This window comes from Macaca thibetana, chromosome 1, assembly GCF_024542745.1.
Source record: "Macaca thibetana thibetana isolate TM-01 chromosome 1, ASM2454274v1, whole genome shotgun sequence".
Lineage (NCBI taxonomy): Eukaryota > Metazoa > Chordata > Mammalia > Primates > Cercopithecidae > Macaca > Macaca thibetana.
In genome coordinates, this window is record NC_065578.1 from 39,415,522 (window position 1) to 39,442,006 (window position 26,485).

The 26,485-nt window shown below is 42.9% G+C and overlaps 2 protein-coding genes across 3 annotated transcripts in view; one reads left to right on the forward strand and one right to left on the reverse strand.

Moving 5' to 3' along the window:
* PPT1 (palmitoyl-protein thioesterase 1) overlaps positions 1-26,485 on the reverse strand; it is a 576,153-nt gene that overhangs the window by 283,153 nt on the left and 266,515 nt on the right. The window lies entirely within an intron of this gene.
* SMAP2 (small ArfGAP2) overlaps positions 12,307-26,485 on the forward strand; it is a 50,826-nt gene continuing 36,647 nt past the window's right edge. The window contains exon 1 of one of the 2 annotated variants that reach the window (XM_050799554.1): positions 12,307-12,855. In XM_050799554.1, coding sequence (XP_050655511.1) covers positions 12,753-12,855 — 103 coding nt within the window. In that variant the 5' untranslated portion in view covers positions 12,307-12,752. The remainder of the gene's footprint in view (positions 12,856-26,485) is intronic. The other variant, XM_050799563.1, reaches the window with a different exon arrangement.

The window sequence follows — 26,485 nt, forward strand, 5'->3', positions numbered from 1 at the left end:
TACCGTTCCCCGCCTCTGGTAACCATCATTCTACTCTCTATCTCCATGAGTTCAATTGTTTTAATTTTTAGCTGCCACAAATGAGTGAGAACACGTGAAGTTTGTCTTTCTGTGCCTGGCTTATTTCACTAACATAATGACCTCCAGTTCCATTCTTGTTGCAAACTAGAGGATCTCACTCTTTCTTATGGCTGAATAGTACTCCATTGTATGTATGTGCCACATTTTCTCTATCCTTTTGTCTGTTGACAGACACTTAGGTTGCTTCTAAGTCCTGGCTATAGTGAACTGCGCTGCAATAAACATGACAGTGCAGATATCCCCTCGATATACTGATTTCCTTTCTTTTGGATATACACCTAGCAATGGGATTGCTGGATCATATGGCTGTTCTATTTTTAATTCTTTTTTTTTTTTTGAGATGGAGTCTCGCTCTGTCGCCCAGGCTGGAGTGCACTGGTGTGATCTCGGCTCACTGCAACCTCCACCTCCCAGGTTCTCACCATTCTCCTGCCTCAGCCTCCCGAGTAGCTGGGATTACAGGTGCCCGCCACCACGACTGGCTAATTTTTTGTATTTTTAGTACAGACGGGGTTTCACCGTGTTAGCCAGGATGGTCTCGATCTCCTGATATTGTGAGCCGCCCACCTCGGCCTCCCCAAGTGCTGGGATTACAGGTGTGAGCCACCATGCCCGGCCCCTATTTTCAGTTTTTTGAGGAACCTCCAAACTGTTCTCCATAGTGGCTGTCTTAATTTACATTCCTAACAACAGTGTGCGAGGGTTCCCTTTTCTTCACAACCTCTCTAGTGTTTGTTATTGCCTGTCTTTTGGATAAAAGCCACTTTAACTGGGGTGAGATAATATATCATTGTAGTTTTGATTTGCATTTCTCTTATGAGCAGTGATGTTGAGCAACTTTTCATATACCTGTTTGACCTTTGTGTGTCTTCTTTGGAGAAATGTCTGTTCAGATTTTTTGCCCATTTTAAAATCAGATTATTAGACATTTTCCTATTGAGTTTTTTGAGCTCCTTGTATATTCTGTTTATTAAGTGCTTGTCAGATGAATGGTTTGCACATTTTTTCTCTCGTTCTGTGAGTTGTCTCTTCATTTTGTTGATTATTTCCTTTGGATTGTTGAGTATTTCCAATGGCCCCCGTTTTCCATTTTTGCTTTGGTTTCCTGTGCTTGTGAGGTATTACTTAAGAAATTTTGGATCACCTGAGGTCACGAGTTCGAGACCAGCCTGGCCAACATGGTGAAACCCCAAATCTCTACTTAAAATACAAATATTAGCCAGGCATGGTGACGTGTGCCTGTAGTCCTAGCTACTCAGGAGGCTGAGGCAGGAGAACTCCTTGAACCTGGGAGGCAGAGGTTGCAGTGAGCCAAGATCACACCACTGCACTCCAGCCTGGGCCACAGAGTGAGATTCTGTCTCAAAAACAAACAAACAACAACAACAACAAAATAAAAATAAAAAAAGGAAATCTTTGCCCAGTCCAATGTCCCAGAGAGTTTCCCCAGTGTTTTCTTTTAGTAGTTTCATAGTTTGAAGTCTTAGATTTAAGTCTTAGATCAAATTTTGGTTTGATTTTCATATATGGTGAGAAGGGTCTAGTTTCATTCTTCTACATATAGATATGCAGCTTTCCTAGTACCATTTATTGAAGAGACTGTTTTTTCCCCAGTGAATATTCTTGGCATCTTTGCTCAAAAAGAGTTCACTGTAGGTTTATGGATTTGTTTCAGGGGTCTTCATTTTGTTCCATTTGTCTATATGTCTATTTTTGTGCCAATGCCATGCTGTTTTGGTTACTACAGCTCTGTAGTATAATTTAAAGTCAGGTAATGTGATTCCTCCAGCTTTGTTCTTTTTGCTCAGGACAGCTTTAGATATACTGGGTCTTTTGTGGTTTCATATAAATTTTAGGATTGTTTTTCCTTTTTCTGTGAGGAATTTTTTTTTTATAGGGATTGCATTAAATCTGTACATTGCTTTGGGCAATATGAATATTTTAACAATATTTATTCTTCCAATCAATGAACATGGAATACGTTTCCATTTTTTGTGTCCTCCTGATTTATTTCATCAATGTTTTATACTTTTTATTGTTGAGATCCTTCACTTCTTTGGTTAATTCTTATGTATTTTACTTTATTTGTAGCTATTGTAAATGGGATTACTTTCTTGATTTCTTTTTCAGATTGTTTGCTGTTGACATACAGAAATGCTACTGATTTTTGGCTGGGTGCAGTGGCTCACACCTGTTATCCCAGAACTTTGGGAGGCCAAAGTAGGCAGATTACTTGAGGTCAGGAGTTCAAGACCAGCCTGGCCAACATGGTGAAACCCTGTCTCTGCTAAAAATACAAAAAATTAGCTGGGCGTGGTGGTGGACACTTGTAATCCCAGCTATTTGGGAGGCTGAGGCAGAAGAATTGCTTGAACCCAGGGAGCAGAGGTTGTAGTAAGCCAAGATTGTACCGTTGCACTCCAGCCTGGGTGACAGAGCAAGACTCCTTCTCAAAACAAAACAAAACAAAAAAACACACACAAAGTGCTGGGATTACAGGCATGAGCCACTGCACCTGGTCTTGAATTTTTAAAGACTTATTTTATGGCCTAACATATGCTCTATCCTTGAGAATGATCCATGTGCTGAGGAGAAGAATATGTATTCTGCAGCTGTTGTATGAAATGTTTTGTATCTATTGGTTCATTTGATCTTTAGTGTAGATTAAGTCTGATGTTTCTTTGTTGATTTTCTATCTGGATGATTTGTCCAATGTTGAAAGTAGGGTGCTGGAGTCTCCAGCTACTAATGTATTGGGATCTATTTCTCTCTTCAGCTCTAATAATATTTCCTTTATATATTTGGGTGCTCCAGTGTTGGATGCAGATACATACATCTTCTTGCTGAATTGATTCCTTTATCATTATATAATGACCTTCTTTATCTCTTTTTATAGTTTGTGTCTTGAAATCTATTTTGTCTGTTATAAATATAGTTGCTTCTGTTCTTTTTTGTTTTCATTGACATGGAGTATCTTTTTCCATTCCTTTATTTTCAGTCTTTGTGTATCTTTTTGTTTGTTTGTTTGAGACGAAACCTTGCTTTGTTGCCCAGGTTGGAGTGCAGTGGCACAATCTCAGCTCACTGCAACCTCTGCCTCCCAGGTTCAAGCATTCTCCTGCCTTAGCTCCCAAGTAGCTGGAAGTACAAGTGCATGCCACCATGCCCAGTTAATTTTTGTATTTTTAGTAGAGACAGGGTTTCCCCATGTTGTCCAGGCTGGTCTCGAACTCCTGACCTCAGGTGACCCACCCACCTCGGCCTCCCAAATTGCTGGGATTACTAGCATGAGCCACTGCACCCCTATGTGTGTCTTTATAAGTAAGTTTCTTGTATGCAACAGATCACCGGGTCTTGTTTTTTCATCCGTTCAGTCTCTCTATGTCTTTTCATGGAGAGTTTAGTCCATTTACATTCAGTGTTACTATTGGTAAGTAAGGACTTATGCCTGCCACTTGTTATTTGTTTTCTGGTTGTTTTGCGGTCTTCTCTTCCTTCTTTCCTTTCTACTTGTCTTCCTTTTAGTGAAGGTGGTTTTCTCTGGTGGTACACTTTACTTTTTTGCTTTTTATTTTTTGTTTATCTGTTGTTTTTTTTATTTGAGGTTACCATGAGGACTGCAAATCATCTCTTATAACCCATTATTTTAAACTGATGACAACTTAACACTGATTGCATAAACAAACAAGCAAAGAAAAAAACTAATAAAAATGCAACATTTTATTCCCCTCCTTTTTAAATTTTTGTTGTTTCTGTCTATATCTCATTGGACTGTCTATGTCTTGAAAAGTTGTAGTTATCGATAAACAATCACAGTACCTGCTTTTAACTTTGTATTACAGAAAGAGGCACTGAAGAGAGTACAAAAGACAGTTCTTCTTCTCCTTCTTCTTCTCCTTCTCTTTCTCCTTCTCCTTCTTCTTCTTCTTCTTTTTGAAATAAAGTCTTACTCTGTTGCCCAGGCTGGAGTGCAGTGGCAAGATCTTGGCTCACTGCAACCTCTGCCTCCCAGGTTCAAGTGATTCTCCTGCCTCAGCCTCCTGAGTAGCTGGGATTACAGGTACCCATTACCACACCTGGCTAATTTTTGTATTTTTAGTAGAGTCAGCATTTTGCCATGTTGACCAGGCTGGTCTCAAACTCCTGACCTCAGGTGATCTGCCTGCCTTGGCCTCCCAAAGTGCTGGAATTGTAGGCATGAGCCACTGCACCCAGTTCAAAGGACAGTCTTGAATTGCTGATGGCACTGCTCCCCCATTCCCCAGCAGCAGCTGTGTGGCTCAGAGAGAGAATCAGTGTGCTTGGGGGAAGGAGAGCACAGTGATTGTGGGACTTTGCATTAGAACTCAGTGCTGCCTTGTCACAGTGGAAAACAACCCTGGGCAGAACTCAGCCAGTGCCCCAGAGGGAGCATTTAGATCAACCCTCGCCAGAGGGGAATTGTCCATACCAGTGGTTGGAAACAGTTCACAGTAGTCTCAACACCCCAGGCCAAAGTGCTCTGGAATACTAAGTAAACTTGAAAGGCAGTCAAGGCCATGAGGACTGCAATTCTGGGGAAAGTCCTGATGCTATACTGGGCTTGAAGCCAGTGGACATGGGGGACACATGACCCAGTGAGACACCAGCTAGGGCTGCCAAGGTAGTGCTTGCGCCATCCCTTCCCCAACCGCAGGCAGCATAGCTTGCAGTTCCAGGAGAAAGTCCTTTCTTCCACAGGAGAGGAGAGAGAAAAGAGGGCTTTGTCTTGCAACTTGGATACCAGTTCAGCCACAGTAGGACAAGGCACCAGGCAGAGTCTTGAGGCCCCTATTCCAGGCCCTAGGTTTTGGATGATATATCTAGACACACCGTGGGTCAGAAGGGAACCCACTGCCTTGAATGGAAGAACCCAGTTCACTCAAGAGCACTTGGGCCCCGAATAATCAGAAGCAGTACCCAGGCAGGACTCACCATGGGCCTTGCATGAGACTCAGAGATGTGCTGGCTTAATGTGTGACCCGGCACATTCCCAGCTGTGGTGGCTACAGGAATGGACTCCTGCTTGTAAAAAAGAGGGAAGAGTAAAGGGAACTTTGTCCTGCAGCTTAGGTACCAGATTGACCAAGTGGGCCCTTGAGGTCCTCAATTCCAGACCTTGGCTCTTAGATGACATTTCTGAACCTTCCCTGGGCCAGAGGGAAGCCCACTGCCCTGAAGGGAGAGTCCCACACCTCGCAGCATTCACCACAAGCTGACTGAAGAGCCCTTAGGCCTTGAATGAACATCAACAGAAGCCAGGCAGTACTTGCCGTGGGCTTGGGGCACTGGTGACCACAGGGAGAGACTCCTCTGCTTGAGCAAAGGGAAAGGAAGAGGGGGAAGGACTTTGCCTTGTGGCTTGGGTGCCAGCTCAGCTGCTATAGAAGAGAGCACCAGGTAGATTCCTAAGGCTTCTGACTCCTAGCTTGATTATGCTGTCATTTTTGACAAAGTGTCCATGGGAGGTGAACTGGTTAGGATTCCAATAGGAAGTCTATGGCCAGTGCAAAAGAGGCCAGTGAGGAGAGTTTAAAGAAGGGACCATTTTGTAAAGTGTGAGAAGGGTGAAAGAAAATCAACCGAGGGCACTTTGGGAGGCCGAGACGGGCGGATCATGAGGTCAGGAGATCGAGACCATCCTGGCTAACACGGTGAAACCCTGTCTCTACTAAAAAAAAATACAAAAAACTAGCCGGGCGAGGTGGTGGGCGCCTGTAGTCCCAGCTACTTGGGAGGCTGAGGCAGGAGAATGGCGTAAACCCCGGAGGTGGAGCTTGTAGTGAGTTGAGATCCGGCCACTGCACTCCAGCCCGGGCGACACAGGGAGACTCTGTCTCAAAAAAAAAAAAAAAAAAAAAAAAAAAAAAAAATCAACCGAGGGCATGTACCTTGGGGCGAGCAAGTGCAGATGGCTGTTGCCCTCAAAGCCTAAAGAGGCCATGGGAGAGAGTATGACCAGAATGTGATGTGAACCCTCGCTGTAGGAGAGAGCCACTATCACAGGCACGAGGGCCACTGTTGCAGACACTTCGGCTGTCCCTGGAGGGGGGCAGTAGCTCTGCCAGCAGGGAGAAAGAGGAGAAAATAAATAACTCGACTTCTCTCTCCTCCTGCCTTCTGATTTCCCACTGTTCTTCCCATTGGTTGAACACAACCAGAAGCTGGTGTGCAGAGGAGCCAGGTTGATGCCGCCCATCAAAGTTGTCTCTTGGACCTCAGAGCCAGGTGAAGGGCCGAGAGAGGACACGGAAGCCAATGGAACACAACCAGCACAGGAGGAAAGATTTTGAAATCTACAGTATGTGAAACTGTCTTTATTCAACACTGCCTCTAGAATAGCAGTTTGGCTGGTACAGAATTCTGGGTTGGCAACTCTTTTTTTTTTCTCAGAATTTTGGAGGCAAAATTTCATTGCCCTCTGGCTTCCAGTGCTACTGTTGAGAACTCCATGCTATTCTCATTCCTGATTCTTTTTCATGTGATTTGTTTTTCCTCTCTGGAAACTACAGATCTTGCCTTTTCCCCCAGTGTTCTGCAATTTCACATTGATATGCTCTGGTGTGGGGCAATTTCCTATCATTATACTACAGAGTTCTTGCAGTAGGCCTTGGTCAGTTGTACTTGCTCAGTCCCTCGTAAGCACGAAATCCAGAAAACAGAGCATTCAATACAGGAAAAAGAGGAAGGCTATTCCCAGGATAATAGTGAAGGGGAATTTCAGGGTGATGATTAAGCAGCAGGAGCCTCCTCCAGCTTGGAGCGGCAGGGCAGAAGCTTCAGGATGGACAGTGCCAAGAATAATGAAATTTATAGCTTAGCTGATGTGTTAGAACTTACTAAGAGGAAATTCTCTTCTGTCAGAGGATTGGGAGATGAATTAATCATAGATTCATAGAAAATTAAGCACTTCAAAGTGGAGCAATTATTGACTCCAGGAAAAACAAAAAGTTTAACCAGGAAAAAAATGTAATCAATGAGTACAAAGCACAACTGTCAATAATATTAAGTCATAATATTATAAACATTGAGCATTAATTTAACAAAATATTGTTATTTAACTATACTAGGAGAATGTGGGAAAGGAAGTCTGCGGGAGTATATATAAAGAAATCTAAATCCTCATCTTCCATATCAGGAAGTGAATAAACAGAGCTGGGAAGGTAAATCATGGTGGTATAAGCATGTTATCTGGGCAATACATAAATTGTACAAGAAACAGCTATAAGAGTGGAAAATGGTTGTCTCAGAGGAGTAGGGACCGGTGTGGGCAGAGATGGGGCAGAAGATTACTGTTTGTCATTATACACCTTGTATAATTTCTTGACTTTTAAAACTATGTGCATGTTTTACTTTGATTTAAAACTTAAAAAAAATATCTAATATATCGGAAGGCAGAGCAAGATGGCCAAAAACAGAAGACCTCACCAATTGTCCTCCCGACAGGAACACCAAATTGAACAACTATCCACTCAAAAAAATCATCTTCATATGAATCAAAAATACGGTGAGTAATCACAGTACTTGGTTTTAATTTCATATTACAGAAAGAGACACTGAAGAGAGTACAAAAGAGTCTTGAATTGCTGATGCCACTCCTCCCCCATTCCCCACCAGCAGCTGTGTTGATCAGAGAGAGAACTGGCGTGCTTGGGGGAAGGAGAGTGCAATAATTGTGGGACTTTGCATTAGAACTCAGTGCTGCCTTGTCACAGTGGAAAGCAACCCCGGGCAGAACTCAGCTGGTGCCGCCAGAGGCAGCATTTAGACCAGCCATAGCCAGAGGGGAATCATAAAGCTCACTAAGCTTAGTCTCACTAAGCTCATTTGCATGTGATGAATAACACAGAGCTCACAGTAAAACAGGGAGCATAATTATCCAGTTTTCTAAATGAACAAGTCATTCTATGAATGTTATCCGGAATAGGTAAAGTGACTGGCCAGTGAATCAGAAACTGATTAACATATGGCTTAAGAGATTTTGATCTCTTAGCTATAAGATACATTAATGAAAGTTTCCTGTGGCAATAGTCCAAAAATGTTCACCATACCTCTTTCTTGATAGTAATCTGGGCATTTTGCTACTGTGGCTTCTCTAATATAATGGTTTTTATTTTGTTCTTATTTATGTGAGTTGGGGTTTCAAAATACTCTGATTTAAAGAAAAAAAAGAGGCCGAGCATGGTGGCTCACACCTGTAATCCTAGCACTTAGAGAGGCTGAGTGGGGAGGATCGTTTGAGGCCAGGAGTTTGAGACCAGCTTGGGCAACATAGCCAGATCCTATTTCTACAAACAGAAAATAATTCTTTAAAGAAAAATAAGATGGACCAGGCACTAGTGATTCATGCCTGTAATCCCAACACTTTAGGAGGCCAAGGCAGGAGGATTGCTTGATTCCAGGAGCTCAGGACCAACCTGGGCAACATGGTGAAACCCTGTCTTTACAAAAAATACCCAAAATTAGCTGGACATGGTGGCGTACGCCTGTAGTCCCAGCTACTCAGGAGGCTGAGATGGGAGGACTGCTTGAGCCTGGGAAGTCGAGGTTGCAGTGAGCTATGTTGGAACCACTGCACTCCAGCCTGGGTGACAAAGTGAGACCCTGTCTCCAAAACAAACAAACAAAAAAAATAGTCCAAGACTGTGGATATCCTCCACAGGGATATCAAGGTGCTGAAAAGCTCAGTAAGAATAATAACTGGTCAAACAGCTGTCAAAGAAGTATGATGTCTTTTTAGCCTCAGAGTCTCTGATCAAGCAGATCCCATGAATCCTTGGCCCAGGCCTAAATAAGGTGGGTGAGTTCCCTTCCCTGCTGACACACAACAAAAACATGGTGGCCAGAGTGGATGAGATGAAGTCCACAACCAAGTTTCAGATGAAGAAGGTGTTATGTCTGGCTGTGGCTGTTGGCCATGTGAAGATGACAGACGATGAGCTTGTACATAACATGCACCTGGCTGTCAACTTCCTAGTGTCATTACTCAAGAAAAATTGCCAAGACATTCGAGCTTTATATATTGAGAGCAATGTGGGCAAGCCCAGGCCCCTGTATTAAGCCACATTCTAGGCTCATGCCTGTAACCTCATCACTTTGGGAGGCCAAGGTGTGAGGATTGCCTTAGGCTATGAATTCAAGACCATCCCAAGCAACAAAGCAAGACTCCATTTCTATTTCAAATAATTATTTAAAAGGCACATTCTAATAAATTCTACTGCCACCAAAACAAAAACAAAAACAAAACAAAACAAAAACAATAAAGAAGAGAAATTATCTGGAAGCTGACTATGAAATGTGGTGTCAGGATTCTTCAATTCATTCCAATTTTCTGAAATCCATTAGATACAGTGCAACCAAACTGTGCTCAGTAGCCACTGGGACAGATAGAAAATTCTATAACTGGCTGGGCACGGTGGCTCATGGCTGTAATCCTAGCACTTTGGGAGGCCGAGGTGGGCAGATCACGAGGTCAGGAGATTGAGACCATCCTGGCTAACAGGGTGAAACCCGTCTCCATTAAAATACAAAAAATTAGCCGGGCATGGTGGCACGTGCCTGTAGTCCCAGCTACTTGGGAGGCTGAGGCAGGAGAGTTGCTTGAACCTGGGAGGCGGAGGTTTCAGTGAGGCAGGATCGCACCACTGCACTCCAGCCTGGTGAAAGAGCGAGACCCAGTCTCAAAAAAAAAAAAAAAAAAAAAAAAAAAAAGAAAATTCTATAACTAATGTGAAACAGTTTTATATAAGATAACATGTGCATGATGGAACAGAGTGAACATTTTTGCAAGACTTGTCAAAGCAAAATTCAGGATTTCAAACAAAAATGTGTACTCGTGAAGAGTAATTTGCTTTGTTTATACCCTCAGACCCTGGGCTATGCTCTCACTTTACTCTGCTATTAGTAATGATAATTAAAAAAAGCTAATACTTGATGTATCTGTTAGGATAGGCTAGCTTATACAGTGGTAAACAAACAAACAAAACTCAATGGCAACACAATGCTTATTTCTTGCTTATGCTAAGTTATCCTCTATGGGCTGGCAGGGAGCTCTTGTTTATCAGCTACACAGAAATCCAGGCTAATAGAGCAACCAACATCTTCAGCATCGATGGTTGCCATGGCAGAGGGAAAGAGAAGCAGAAGAGTCTCAAAGCAGCAAATAAATGCTTCAGAGACAAAGCGATCCATTCTTTCTGCTCAAACCCATTGGTCTTTCCCAATCACTTGAAAACTAGGAAATAAAATCCTGCCATGTGCTCAGAAGGCAGAACACCAGAAATATTTAGTGAAGAGCACGAATGGTCTATCATTCACTATGTGCCAAGGGCTGTTCTAATTATATGACAGGAATTATTTCAGCTAAGTCTCATAATAATCTTGTGAAATAGGTACTATTAATGTTATCATCATTCCCATTTTATAGATGAAATAACTGAGGCACCAAGAGGCTAAGTAACCTGTTCAAAGTCACATAGATAATAGATGGGAAAAGCTGAGGATTTAAACCTAAGCATTCTTGCCCCAGAGTCTGTGTGCTTAACCACAAAGCCATGATATCTCTCACTAGGTGGAAAAATTTGAGAAACCCTGCCACAGGCAATGGAGAGCCACTAAATGATTTTTTAAGCAGGAGAGTGTGAGTCAATCAGATTTGGCATTTAAAAGCTCCCTCTAGAGAGCACGGTGAAGGATTAATTTAACCAGATTTAGACTAAGGCCAGAAGGCTATTTGCAGAGTGAGGAGATGAAGATGGGGAGGGCTTGAACTGAGGTACAATCACCACTCATCGCAATTAACTGGTTTGTTGTTGTTGTTGTTGTTTTGAGACAGGGTAACAGGGTACATTGGAGGTTGGAGGGGTGGTTCTTACTGTGTTGCCCAGGCTGGATTCCAACTCCTGGGCTCAAGTGATGCTCTGGCTTGGCATCCTGAGTAGCTAGGACTACAGGTATGTGGCACCACACCCAGTAACTGGTTAATCTTGACTATTTCAACTGAAAAATTGTTACGGTAATACCTATTTGGATGGGTTTTCTCAGGAAAAACACCCCAATGAACTTGTGTGTTTTTAAAAGTCAAGTCCCCTAGGCATGGCTAGAAGGGAAGAGACTTAGCCAGAAAATTTAATTGTTGTGATTAATAAAGTAATAGAAATGTTTAATTTTCCTCTGATGAGATGAAAGCTTTGAGGGATCCTGGTCTTGGGAGAAAGTAAAGAAATGGAGGAGAGGGTTTCACTAGAGTTTAGATAACTCTTAGCATCTGCTTACCATCTTCCCTGATTAATTATTTCCATGGAAGCCAGAGTGACCTTTTAAAACCACAAATCGGATCATGGTGTTTCCTTTTCCCCTAGTACAGTGCCTGATACTTAGAAATTTCTCATTAACATTGTGCTCAGTGAATGAATGAATGAGTGAATGAAAACACAAGCCAGATGGCAGGTGGATCCCTAAGGAAAAGGACAGCCAATGAGAAATTATCTGTAGCAAGGGTGGCTTTGTACGATGATGTTTAATAATCATTTTTAAGGAGTTGCCTGTTCTGTGCTATGCTTTAATCACTGTCCTCCACCCTTCCCAAATAACATTCAGTAAAAGTCTGCCACACAAAGCTCGCTGTTTTGTGAGAATTTAAGAAATGGAAGAAGAAAGAAATGTCTGGGCACCAGGCCAAACAATATCCAAAAAGGCAGGAGTCACAGAGGAGAGCTAATGAGTATTAGTGGGAGCACGTGTTCCAAGTGAGAGGCGACCAGAGTCCTCTGAAAATCTGGGGAGGGGGTGACGTTCTTATATCCTGGGTTAGGGGCTTGGACTCTTTTAGTTGGCTGTTGGAAAAAACAAGCTGGAGGACTTTGGGGTATCCACAACCCTTAGGTTACATAAGGATGATAAGTAATTCATAGGGTTGTTGTGAGGATTATATTGGGATAATTCATGTAAAGCGCTTAACACAGTGCCTAGCGCATAGTAAGAGCTCAGTAAGTGTTAGTTGTTGTCTTCCTTCACTTTCTTCCATTCCCTCCACTCCCTTTCTACCAGGCTCCATTCATTCTCTTCCAAGGACACGCAGGAGGCGTGCCCACCCCTTCCCTCCGCCCCCACCCAAGCCCCGCCCCCCGCTTCTCCACCGATTGGTTGCCGAGAGGCGGAGCTGAAGGAAGAGCCCAGTGCGGCGCGGTGGGGGCGGGGCGCATGCGCGGGCTGGGCAGGGTGGAGGTGGGGAGGAAGAGCTGCCGGAAGTAGGCGGCGGAGGTGGTAGCGGAGCTGACGGCAGCTGCCAGGGAAACCGAGGCGCGGGACGCAAGGCCAGCAGACAGACCGGCCAGAGGGTCATTTCTGCGTCCGGCACCCAGGAGGCTCGTGGTCTGCCTTTTCCTGGGCTGAGGGTCTCTGGCCCCGCAGCCTCTCCTGGACGCGGGCCTGTCCCTAAGCCCGCCAAGGGGCGCCGCGCCGAGGGGCTGCGGAGTGGGGGACGGACGCCGCCGACCCGGGAAGGGGCGTCCGGCGGGGCCAGAGGAGAGGGCTCTCCCCGCTCAGGATTTGCCCCTGGGCGGGGGACCGGGAGTCCTCACCCCCGGACTGAGGCAGGGGTCTCTGGGGGCGAGGAGGGCGCGTCGCCCTCTGCCTCCGCCGGCACCCTGGCCATGACAGGCAAGTCGGTGAAGGACGTGGATCGGTACCAGGCTGTCCTGGCCAACCTGCTGCTGGAGGAGGATAACAAGTTTTGTGCGGATTGCCAGTCCAAAGGTAGCGCATCCCACCTGGCGGGCCAGGGGTCCAGCCGCGTCGGGGTGGTGGGGGTGGGCTGCTTGAAGAGGAGGTTTCTGGAGCTTAGGCCGCCCAACTCGGCTTATAAGTGGTAACGCGTGCTGCGCTTGCAATGAGCCTGCTGGGCTTTCTGCTGCTCGGGGATTGGTGTGGGGAGAGCTTGCGAGGGCGAGTGTGTGTGTGTCGGGGAGGATGGAAGTGATGGTGCGGGTGGAAGTTGCCTGGCGTGTTCAGGTGAGAATGTCTGTATTTGAGGGCCCTGAATGAGTTCTGGGCCGGCTGTCAGTCCAGAGCTCCCAGCATGTCACTTGCAAAGCTGGGGATGAACTGCAGTGCGTGCGTGTGTGTGTGTGTGTGTGAAAGAGAGAGAATGACGACGAGGAGGAGGGAAGTGAGATGGCGGAGAGGAAAACTGCTTAAATGATTTTTAAAGGTGGTGATTGTTGCTGCCTGCTCTTTGGTTAGCAACTCCTGTCATTTTGCAGCCTTGCTAAGATCTGACAAGAGTGCTTAGGTGGTTTTATTCCTCCTGGATATGTGCAGTGGGAAACTGCCTTATGCAGTGACACAGTGCGGATTTCTAGACAGCCTAGCCTGGCTTGTAGAGTGCTTTGGAGGCCTATGTATGAGTGGTGGCAGAAACTAGCCGATTATGCCTGTAGTGCAAGATCCGTTTAATCAGTGGAGACAGAAAGATGAATTCGATGAGTTCGTTGCTTCTATGGTGATTACACTTCTAAAGGTGATATATGATCATTGTAAATTGGCAGAACCATTTAGTCTTTGTTTTCTGTGCCCTAGAAGATACATGATTTGATACAATTAAAAGTCTGTACAATAGGAAATCTTGGTTATTAGTGAAATGTTGGCACTTGACACTTATACAAGCCGCTGTGAATCTTTTTTTCCGTATTTTCTAATTCTTTTGGCATATAATTGGAGGAGTTGGGAAAATTGGTTGGGGAGAAATGAATAGTTATAATTTGAGGGCGACTATGCAGTGGATTTGCCAGGGTTGTTTGCCGTATAGCGTAGTGGCATATACTATAAAACAAAGATTCAGTTATATTTGTATTTATATGTTTTGAGAAAGGAAGGAAATACTTAATTGATGCTTTCACTTAATTACCTTTTATTTTTGAAGAATAAGGTTATAAAGGGAGAACAGGGGAATGATACATGGACACCTAGTAATGTGTTTTGGTGACCTCTACCAATACATAAATGGAAGTGCCATTAGGAAAACAAATTCCTAGACTTATTTCCTGACTTTTTGCATTAGCAATAATTCATTATAAAAAGTATTTTAGAATCAATTTATGTTGAGTAGGTTAGTGTCTTATAGGTTGATTACTGTTAGATCTTCTGTTAAATCTATTGGAAGAGTCGATTGATTTTAGGAGCGTATCTTGGCTTTATTCAAATTCCCTTATGTCCTCATGTGACAAATCTTGAGTCACAGTGAAGCACCCACTGGAATGAGCATTGCTGCATTTGGAGAGTCAGATGCCATTTTGGTGACTAGAACCCCCCTGCCATTTCTCATATTACCCTTGTACTTACTCATATTCCAATAAAATACAGCATATAGAAGAGAGAGGCTGATTCACTACTTCTTCCTCCAAATTTCCATTGCTTTTTATTTATTTTATTTTTTATTTTTATTTTTTTGAGACAGATTTTCACTCTTGTCGCCCAGGGTGGAGTGCAATGGCATAATCTCGGCTCACTGCAAACTCCGCCTCAGGGGTTCAAGGGATTCTCCTGCCTGAGCCTCCCGAGTACCTGAGATTACAGGTGCCCATCACCATGCTCAGCTGATTTTTGTATTTTTAGTAGAGACAGGGTTTCACCATGTTGGCCAGGTTGGTCTCGAACTCCTGACCTCAGGTCATCTACCCGTCTCGGCCTCCCAAAGTGCTGGGATTACAGGCATGAGTCACCACACCCAGCCCCAAATTTCCATTGCTTTTTATTAATAAGCTTACTGGGGATCAGGTTATGAAATATCAGTTAATTCTTAATGAGAACTAGTAACTGCTGGCTTGTAAACTTTATTAACTACTGTTGATGGTAGACTCCTGGATCCTCAAACAATTTCTTTTCAAAAGTTCGTTTTACATTTTACCGGGTGGCTTCAGTGACTTGGTCATTGTATTAAAAATGAGATGATAATGGGTCAGTTATCTTTCGACTATGACAAATAGGCATTTGTTGGGGCCTCTGTTTATCCAATTTATGAATTATCTATCCCATTCCACCCCTCAAAGCCCTCTCACTCTTTTTCCCCTACTATTTTCTAATTTCGGTTGTCATAATGATCATTTGGACAACTATCACATTGTTGAAGGAAAAGATGTTTGGATCAATAAATTGTTACCTGTTAGTGCTGATAAAAAAATACATTTCATTGGAGGAGGAATTTAAAAAGTGTTGGCTAAAATGAGAATTGGGTTTCAGTTTATTTACCTGTATTCCTGTGTCCTTTCCTGAAAAATTGGAAGTTAACTGTATAGGATATGGTGAGTGATTGCTCATCTATTAATATCCAGTTAGATGATGTGGCATAGACTGTAGAGCTATGAGCAGGCATTTTTGCAGTGTTCCAAAATATAACTCTTTGGCAATGACTTTTATTTTTAAATTCCTATACTTATTTAGAAACACTTATTAGTTGACTTTTAAGGTATGTGATTTAAACTTCAGAATAGAGGCTGGGTGTGGTGGCTCAAACCTGTAATCCCAGCACTTTGAAAGGCCGAGGATGGAGGATCAGTTGAGTCCAGGAGTTCAAGACCAGTCTGGGCAACATAGTGTGACCTTGTCGCTACAAATAATTTAGAAATTAGTTGGGTATGGTGGTGCGCATCTGTGGTCCCAGCTACTCAGGAGGCTGAGGCAGGAGGATCACCTGGGCACCTGAGCCCAGGAGGTCGAAGCTGCAGTGAGTCATGATCGAGTGCCACTGCGCTCCAGCCTGGGAAAGAGAGCAAGACCCCGTCTCAAAACCAAAACAAAACAAATAAGCATCAGAATAGAGAACAAGCATGTGTTCTTTTTACTTTGTACAAGTTTTGTTGATCCTGGGGTTTTTAACTTGCTTGGGCACGAGTCTCACCAGTTTCTGGGGCCACGAAGCCATTCCAGTAATTTCAGTGTGGGAAAGGAAACTTCTTTGGTGCTGCCTTTTTAAGAAATGCTATGATTTGCTCTAGGCTCAAGATGTGATTTCTTCATTACCCAAAGCCCTGGGGTTAACGTGACTTTTAGGGTGAGCTTTTGAATTGACTTAGGTAGTGATAGAACAGAGGACAAAACTACTGAAAATTCCAGATATGTGAATGGTTACTCTGGCTGATTTATTGAGGCTGGGTTCCATTTTTGGATATGGATCATTCTTCCTTTGTACTTAGGGTCATACTGGTCCAAGATTTAACTTTTAGCTCTGCAGTTCCAGATTTTATCGGTGTGTCAGGAATAACTGCTAAGCCACCCCTTCAGAGACTATGTTTTAAACTGGGCACTGTCTTATTTACTATGAAAGGATCTACAGTTGTCCTTTGGTATCCATGGGGGAAAGGCTCCAGGAACCTTCTGGGGTATTGAAATCCACAGATGCTCGAGTCCCTGATACAAATGGCGTAGTGCTTGCATATAACTTTTACACATCCTCCCTTATACTTTAAATCATCTCTAGATTACTTATAATACCTAATACAATGTTAATGCTATGCCAGTAGTTGTTACTCTGTATCATTTAGGGAATAATGACAAGGAAAAAAGTCTGCACATGTTCTGTACAGATGCAACCATCCATTTTTTACTGAATATTTTCTTTTTTTTTTTTTTTTGAGACAGGGTCTTGCTCTGCCGCCCAGGCTGGAGTGCAGTGGTGCAATTATAGCTCACTGTAGCCTCAGACTCAATCTATCCTCCCACTTAGCCTTCCAAAGTGCTGGGACTACAGGCATGTGCCACAGGACCCAGCCATGTTTTCGAATATTTGCAATCTGCAGTTGGTTGAATCCACAGTTGCAGTATCCATTTCTAACAGAGGGCTGACTATACCTTTCTGATGACCTAAATATTTGTGTCCACTATTGGGACACTCCTTTCTTAGTGTCAAGGTTTGTGAGAAATTAAGAGCTGTTTGATGGGCAAAGATGTATTTATTCATTTACTGGATTGTCTGCAATTGAGACAGGGTCTCACTATGTTTCTCAGGCTGGTTCTAACTCCTGGGCTCAAGGAGTCCTCCCGTCTCAGCCTCCCAAAGTGCTGGAATTACAGGTGTGACACATCATACCCGGCAGAGCAAAGAGTTAAAAGTACAAGACATTTGATCATCTTGAGGAATATTTACCTCAGACTGAAACACCATATGAAATTCTAGAGTCTGACAGAAAGTGTAATAAGTTTTTGCTTTTCCCTTCTTCTGCTACATCCTATCTCTGAAATGTTTCACCCCACCCAACACTGCCTGTGTTCCAACTCCTATTGTATATTTTTAAATTTACATTTAAATTTACTTTTTGAAAAAAGTAGCACTTTCATGTACTTCAAAATTCAAAAGGTCCAAAGGGGAATATGTACAGTATAAAATCATTCTCCTGTCCCTCATCTCTGAGCCACCATTTTCCCTCCCTGGAAGTAACCATTGTTGGCAATTTCTTTTCTTTTCCTTTTTTTTTTTTTTTTTTTTTGTGTGTGTGTGTGTGTGAGACAGAGTTTTGCTTTTGTCACCCAGGCTGGAGTGCAACGGCGAGATCTTGGCTCACTGTAACCTCTTCCTCCCGGGTTCAAGTGATTCTCCTGCCTCAGCCTCCCAAGTAGCTGGGCGCCCTCTATTTTTAATAGAGATGGGGTTTCACCATGTTGGTCAGGCTGGCCTCGACCTCCTGACCTCGGGTGATCGACTCGCCTCGGCCTCCCAAAGTGCTGGGATTACAGGTGTGAACCACCATACCTAGCCCATTGTTGGCAATTTCTTACGTGACTTTTAAGAGATAATATATGCGTAGACAAACAACAACATTTAAATATGTTTCTTTGCAGTGCTTTTATGCAAACGGTAGCATATTACCCACAGCTCTTGACATCTGCATTCTTCAATCAATAGAACATGGAGAGCATTCACTTTCCATGCACATTGAGGAGTGCTTTGCTCTTTGAAGGTGTTTTCTAAGGCTACGACCAAGTTATCTTGATTAAGTTGAAAGATATTCTTTTTTTTTTTTTTTTTTTTTTTTTTTTTTTTTTTTTTTTTTTTTGAGACGGAGTCTCGCTCTGTCACCCAGGCTGGAGTGCAGTGGCCGGATCTCAGCTCACTGCAAGCTCCGCCTCCCGGGTTCACGCCATTCTCCTGCCTCAGCCTCCCGAGTAGCTGGGACTACGGGCGCCCGCCACCTCGCCTGGCTAGTTTTTTGTATTTTTTAGTAGAGACGGGGTTTCACCGTGTTAACCAGGATGGTCTCGATCTCCCGACCTCGTGATCCGCCCGTCTCGGCCTCCCAAAGTGCTGGGATTACAGGCTTGAGCCACCGCGCCCGGCCGAAAGATATTCTTAAATGATTTGGAAGACACTGCTCTCTCTCTCTCTTTTTTTTTGAGACGGAGTCTTGCTAAGTGCAATGGCGCTATTTTGGCTCACTGCAAACTCCACCTCCTGGGGTCAAGTTCTCCTGCCTCAGCCTCCTGAGTAGTGGGGATTACAGGCACCTGACTAACTTTTATATTTTTAGCAGAGACAAGGTTTCACCATGTTGTCAAGGCTGGTCTCGAACTCCTGACCTCAAGTGATCTGCCCACCTTGGCCTCCCAAAATGCTGGGATTACAGGCACAAGCCACCACGCCCAGTGGACTCTGTTCTCTTTGAAGGCATCTTAGAAAGTGTCCTAGGCCCATAGACACATATAAGCCTACCGTTAAGATGGCAGAGAGGCAGAATAATGGAAGAGTCTGTAGACTTCGTTCCTTTACTTTGCCTATTGCAGCTTGGTGACCTGATTCCACATACACCTAACTTTCTCAGTTTAATTTTCCTAGTTTGAAAAACGAAAGTGCTTTGTAAGCTAATGTGTTACACAAATGTCTGCATTATTTATTTTCACCATTGCTGATCATAAATTTTTTTATCTTGATTTTATTAGTTTTACTTTTGACTTTATTCCCTTAAGATAGTCTGGTTACTGGAAGCCACAGTTAGAATGACTCACCCAGTAATTCCCTAGTCTTTAAGCCAAAACCATTTTCTATATATGGAGTTCTGGCATTTTTGCAAAAATGTGCTTTATGGTACCCTTGAGGATGGTCTCTGGATGTTTCCTGATTTCAAACTCGTATGGAAGATTAGACCAGGGAATTTCTTTGTGTAGAAATTTTCTCATAGTTGTCTTAAATTTCAACTCATGTACATTAATCTTTAGCTTTGCTTTACATTTGTTTTCTGTTGATAGCCAAGTCATTGCTTATTAAATATTCCTTAGAAATGAACTTTCCTATCAATTTTAAATTATTTCAGCTGTATCTGTGGCACTTTTTTTTTCTTTTGAGATGGAGTCTCGCTCTGTTGCCCAGGCTGGAGTGCAGTGGCGCAGTCTTGGCTCACTGCAACCTCCGCTTCCCGGGTTCAAGCAATTCTCCTGCCTCAGCCTCCCGAGTAGCTGGGATTACAGGCTCCTTCCACCACACCCAGCTAATATTTTGTATTTTTAGTAGAGACAGAGTTTCATCATATTGGCCAGACTGGTCTCGAACCCCTGACCTCAGGTGATCCGCCCACCCTAGCCTCTCAAAGTGCTGGGATTACAGGCGTGAGCCACCACGTTCAGTCTGTGGCACCTTTTAAAAAGTAAAAATTCCAATGGAGCTAAACAACAGAAGGAGTTCTGCTTCCATTTCTAGTTGTTAAATGCCTTTCTCTAGCCAAGATCACATACATTTCTGGGTTTTTACAGCTAGTGCACTGTAACTCTTGACAGTCATGCTTAGATTGATACAGTTTTACTGAAAGTGATTTATCAAAATCCCCATTAGATTGTCTTTTAATGTCAACATATTAAACCTGTTCCCTGAGAGATACTTTCGTATTTGTTCTCCTTGCCCTTTAAATATCATTTGGTGCCAGTGAGATGAAGAATAGAAAATGTAATATCTTTTAGGGGAACTTCGCAAGCCTGAGATCCCCTACTACATATAGTCATTCAGAAAATGTTTCTTAAGCACTTACTACCTACTTTTTCTCAGACATTGTACCAGGATATATAGATTAAAAGAAAGGGTTTTTGGTCTCAAGGATTTTACGGTCAAATGGGGAAGCAGATGTGTACAAATATAAATGATGCAATATAGAAATTATTGTGGCATGGTATACAGGGAGAAATGAAAGCACCGAAGAAGGCAAAGAAGTCTTCCTCAGGAAGTCATGGCTTCAAAGAGAAAAGTAGGCTGTGTCTTAAAGGATAAGCATGATTTGCCAAGTGAATTTAGGGAACTTTGCATTCTAGGAAGAGGGAACAGAATGTGTAAAGCCTCCGAGGTGCACTGTTTTGTGTGTGTGTGTGTGGGGGGGATTCTTTAGTATATTTTGACTGCATTTTGAGGAGTAATGAGGAGTAGAGTTTGATAGGTAGTTAGGATCCTGTAAGGTTAAAACCTGAGCTCTGTGGTTGACTTGCTCCGTGACATAGAGATTTTGAATATGCACTATGCTTTAGACTTCCTGTTGTATAAGAAGCCCATAGTATTGTAGGTCCACCTGCTATTCACATGGGGTTATAAATATTGCAGGCATGAAACGCTTCCTAATCGCTGAATAGTAAGAAAGGTCTGAGCACGGTGCCCATAAATTCTCCATTGAAATGTACCTTTGTGGGTACGTTAAATTATTTTAGCATAAGTCTAGTGAAGTGCCAGAAGTAGATATTATGTTATTTCTGGAGCTCATGATGTTGATTTCTGAGGCTGAACATGCTCTTAGGCTCAAGCAGGTCATATTTGGAATACCTGATGTGTGCTCCTGGTTGCTCAGTGCTTAGGATGCATAAACAGGTAGCAGCAGTCTCATCTCTCAGTATATATACTTTTCAGCAAATCTTTTTTTTTCTAGATAAATTAGAAAACTACCTTCTTTCTGCATTTTTCATCTGATGTCATTATGGTATGTAGGTGGCAGCTTTCTTGGGCACAGTTGTCTATATAACTGTTCACCACATGAGTCATTGTCTGTTTCTGTTCTTCTGCCTGAAAATTCCATCTTGGAAATTGTGTCATGCAATCAGTGACTGCAACATTCTACTTGTTATGTACATTGCCACTGGCTGTATATGTTATGTTGATGGACTCTACTTGCGCTACAGAGAAGGAATAAAGTGACTTATTAAATTGAGTCAGACTCCGTTCCTCCAAATGGTATTTCCTGTAAAAATGATGCCAAGCAAGAATCTGCATAAAACATACATATGCTTTACACTGTAAGCACACAGTGCCTATCTTTTGTTATTGTGTCTGTTTAAATCCTTATCACAGTTGTACTCCTGTTTGATCAAGTGGCCAGTTTAACTAGATACTAGCTTTAAAGAAGTTCTGTATTGGCCCCTGGAATGTGACAGTTCATACCACATTGAAAAGGTAAGAACCAAGTCTTTGTAGAGTAGAACACCTTAAAGTTAATCTACTGTTATCAAATTCCTCTATTGTTAAAGCAACAGTCCTGTATTGGCTAATTTTAAAAATTGTAATGTGCCACACTTTACCCGTCCCTAGAATGTAAGCTAGGGGACAGGGGTCTATACCTGTTTTGTTCACTGTAGTATTCCCAGTACCTAGAACAGTGCTTGGCACAGACCAAGCTCTCAGTAAATATTTGTTTGAATGCATGAATTGATTTTGTCATCTGTAAATGTTTTGTTTCATATTAGAAGATACCTTTTCTAGGTTATCTGAATAATTGTTTTAATTCTTAGGAAAGCTATTAATTTTCTGAAAAATAAGTTTTGAAATATGTTTGGAAGGCCCTATGTCAGTCAAGGACCAGTCAGGAACAGAAGCCACTGTTGGTCTTATAAGCAGAGGGAATTTAAAATAGGGAATAGGTTACGCGGTTGCTAGAAAAGCCAAGAAGCTAAACGGGCTGGTGAGGCACCCCATCGATTAGCAATGCCTGGGAACTACTGTGCCCACAAGGAAAATAGACGGTGCACTGGTGTCACCAAGGGCTGGAAGTCCCTGTGGTCTGGTGTGAGCGGAAGCATGGAAAGAGGAGCTGTCTGGTGAGAGCTGGAACTAGGCCGAGTGAGAGAGTGTATTACCCTGGCTGCTCCCTGCTCCTGCCTCTTATCCTCGTCAGTGCCTCCCGTTGATGGAACTTATCCCGAAATCAGTTGGCAAAGGGAGCCTGGGAGATGTAGTTCCCTGTGATCCCAGCGCAAACAGGCAAAGACACAAAGGCACTGAATTCTCCAAGATGTAATTTTTTTTTTTTTTTTTTTTTTTTTTTTTTTTTTTTTTTTGAGACGGAGTCTCACTCTGTCGCCCAGGCTGGAGTACAGTGGCCGGATCTCAGCTCACTGCAAGCTCCGCCTCCCGGGTTTACGTCATTCTCCTGCCTCAGCCTCCCGAGTAGCTGGGACTATAGGCGCCCGCCACCTCGCCCGGCTAGTTTTTTGTATTTTTTTAGTAGAGAAGGGGTTTCACTGTGTTAGCCAGGATGGTCTCGATCTCCTGATCTCGTGATCCGCCCGTCTCGGCCTCCCAAAGTGCTGGGATTACAGGCTTGAGCCACCGCGCACGGCCCAAGATGTAATTTCTTTCCCCTTACAGTATTTGAATTATTTTGGACAAGAGAACAGAAGGTTTTCCGGCGGATACAACATTGAGTGCTTCTAAAGGATCTTGACTGTTGGTGAAACAATTATTAGTCCCAGCAAGTAATGTAACAACTCAGTCATAGTTTATATACTTAGGGGGTATGACTAGGCAAATTGGCTCCTATATTGAAATGTATTTGACTGTTGGCTGCTGCCAGGAGCAACTTAGGTTACTCAGAAAATAAGTTCCCACCCTGTCAATTCTGAGAAGTCTTAGGTATGGTGTATCCACATTGAGTACATCTACAACTGGACAGCTTGAATTAATAACACAGAAGCCATACACAGAATGTTGAAGATTGCAGCCTTAAAACATGGTACAGCTCACTCTTTTTTTTTTTTTTTTTTTTCTTTCGTTTTTTTGGAGACAGAGTCTTGCTCTGTTGCCAAGGCTGGAGTACTTTGATGCCGTCTCAGCTCACTGCCATCTCTGACTCCTGGGTTCAAGTGATTCTCATGCCTCAGCCTTCCAGGTAGCTGGGATTATAAGTGTGTGCCTCCATGCTCAGCTAATTATTTGTATTTTTAGAGTAGAGACAGGGTCTCACCACATTGGCCAGGCTGGTCTCAAACTCCTGGCCTCAAGTGATCCACCCTCCTTGGCCTCCCAAAGTGCTGGGATTGCAGACGTGAGCCACCAAGCCCGGGCGTCAGCTCAGTCTTTTCTTTATAGTTAAGGTGACTTCGGTGTGGCTGTTTTATCTTGTGCTGCATGTCAGTTTGACTAGTCTTACTGATTTGTTTGTTTTACCCCACAACTTCAGATAAGTTTGCACTGGGTGAGGCAGGCAAGATCACTGGGTCTGTTTTCTTCTACCCTGACCTGAAAAAATATTTTGTCTTGTAAGGAATGTTGCTGCTGCTCTATTTAAGGGCAGAGCTTTCCAAGTTGTGGCTACTTGTTTTCTTCTTGATTATAAAAGTGTCTAATGAGTTATATGAGACAAGTTCAGCCCTTTCTAGAAGTGCTTTTTTTGTCAATCAGGTCACCTGCATTTGGGCCCTTGCTGTATTAATGGAATTGGTGGAACTAGGCCAGCAGAGTTTTCAGTGCAGTGTGAGTATGTTTGCTTTTAGGCTGTTACTTCCCACAGAGGCCACAGATAAAGGACTCTCATTGTTTGAGTGAAGTTACCAACTGTAACAATTGCATAGGTTTCCTTGTTTCTTTCTTTTCTCCAAAAAACTCATTTCCTCTTGGCAGGCGGTTACTATAATTCACAGGTGTAATGAAAATGTAATTTGGGATTTGAAAAAGCATATCAGACTGCTTTCCAGAGTACCGGTTCTTTTCAACTGGTCCATTTCAACTTAAGAGATCCATCTATGCATTTTTGAAGCTTCACATTTAATAAACATAATATTTCACTGCTATGTTTGACTATTCCGTTTCCTACACTTTCTCCTTCCCTACCCCACTCTTCTGGATCCTGTGTTTCCCCACAGGCTTTGTGAATGCCGGTCCACTGATGGCTGAACTGCAGGTCTCTCCCCAGTGGACAGCCCCAGAGATGAGCCAGATCTGCCTCAGCTGTGGCCATCCGTCAGCGTAAGGTTGCTCTGGGGGTCGTCTTCAGTTTGTCCAGCTCTTCCCCTTATCCCCCATCCTCCCTCATGTGTGGCTGAAGCTTGCCCTGGAATCCCTCCTTTGTAGCATGTCACTGGGTAGTAGTAGAATTTTATTATTGTTGCTTCTTTTCATTTTCAATTAATGTTAAGTGATTCTCTGACAAGTTTTGTTGACCATAGCCCTCTTTTCCCCTCAGTTTACAGATTTCCTGTAGGAATTCTGGTTTGCTTTTAAATACATATAGAATACAGTTTATTTAAGTTCTGGATTTCATAAACTCACTTGGAAAATGCTTTTTTTAAAAAAAAAATTTCAGGTCGAAGCTTCCAAGAAGAAATTTCTTAATCTGAAACAACGAGAACTGGGTTCCTCAGGCCTCATGTCATTTCCCCTCACCCACAAACCAAATGTGTAATGCTCTCATTTTATGATGTGTTGAAACAGTGAAGCAAATGCGAGAGGGGGAGAGACCTACTCTCAGCTGTAGCTGATAAGCGTGTCCTAGCATGGTGATTTGAGCAATTAGAGCACCTTTTCTTTTCCTTTTCTTCAAATAGCCATGCTGTCTTTTGCAGCAGTTGCTGGTGATGGAAGACCATAAATCCCCAGGCTCTGTCTACCACAGAGCTTACATCTTTAGATGTGGGTTTACATGTTAATCCTGCAGTGTTACTTCACCTCATTGGTCTGAAGTGCGCACACAGTATATTTTGTTGTTTAACTTCCTCTTTTCTTGTCTAACTGGAAGTCCCCAAATGTGTGGATTTAGAAAATAGTTCTCTAGTGTTTCTAGTTTTGAGTTAAGGAAATTTTGTCTGAATATTATTTAGGTGGTTGTTTTTGTTCTATGCCTTCAAAAATAATTTCGTACAGGATTTTCTGTGTGAACTGGTGACATCATATGCTGTAGTGTAAAGCTTGTAGAGAAGGGGGCATCGGTGTATTTTTGTTGTTGTTGACACTTTATCACTCCTTGTAACTGACACAAACCCTGAGAAGAGAAACAGGAAGGAAACTCCCTGTTCTTACCATGATGCTTTTGTTCAAAATAGCTGAAAACAGCAGAGCTGACGGAAACCAATTTGAGTGTGACAGCTGATTTGAGAAGGAAAGAATTAAGAGATGCAGGTGCTTCTGCTATGTTGAAATCATTTTTACTGAAAGATTAGCTGTTTGGAACAGCGATTGACTTTGTCTCTCTGAAAGTAGGCATGAAGAGTTCGGTTAGAGGAACTGTTACAGATGGAGGAGAAACTTGAGGAAAGGTCTTGCCTGTAGTGTGACTACAGTATTAATATTCCCAGATTATATGAAAGAGAAAGGAAGCTTCATTAAATGCAACATTGGAATCAGGAAGACTCCAGCTTGGCTCCTCTGAGCATTCTAACTTGTTCTGAGTCTAGTCTCAACAGAAGTAGCCTGACACAAGTGGGTCAGATCAAGGGTCCATATTATGGGCAGAGTAAAAATAGGTCCCAGTTTCATTAGACTTCTCATACATTTAAGGAAAGAAAGATTTGTTGCCATAGTTGTTTTCTGTCTTACGGGATTTTAGGAGCTGGGGAGATGGGAGGATCCCTGTGCTTAGTAAATGCTGGTTGTTTTTTTTAAACAACAACAACAACTTTATCTTTTATGATTATGAAACCTATACCCCATGATAAAAATCACTGGAAAGTATGAAAAATATAATGATGCTGAAGGTATTTTTCATAATTCTTTTTTTTTTTTTGAGACAAGGTCTCTCTCTCCGTCACCCAAGCTGGAGTACAGTGGCACAATCTCAGCTCACTGCAACCTCTGTCTACCAGGCTCAAGCAGTTCTTCTGGCTAAGCCTTCCGAGTAGCTGGGACTACAGGTGCACACCACCACGCCCAGCTAATTTTTGTATTTTTAGTACAGACAGGGTTTTGCCATGTTGCCCAGGCTAGTCTCGAACTCCTGAGCTCACATCATCTGCCTGCCTTGGCCTGCCAGAGTGCCGAGATTACAGGCGTCAACCATCACACCCAGCCTTATTTTTCATAATTTTTATCACCCATTTACTTAAGCTTATACCATAATGATTTTATATCATTCATTTTTGCTTAACATTTATTATAAGCTTATTTCATGATGTTAAAAACATTTAAATACCTTTTTTGTATCCCATCATTAGAATATGTCATCAT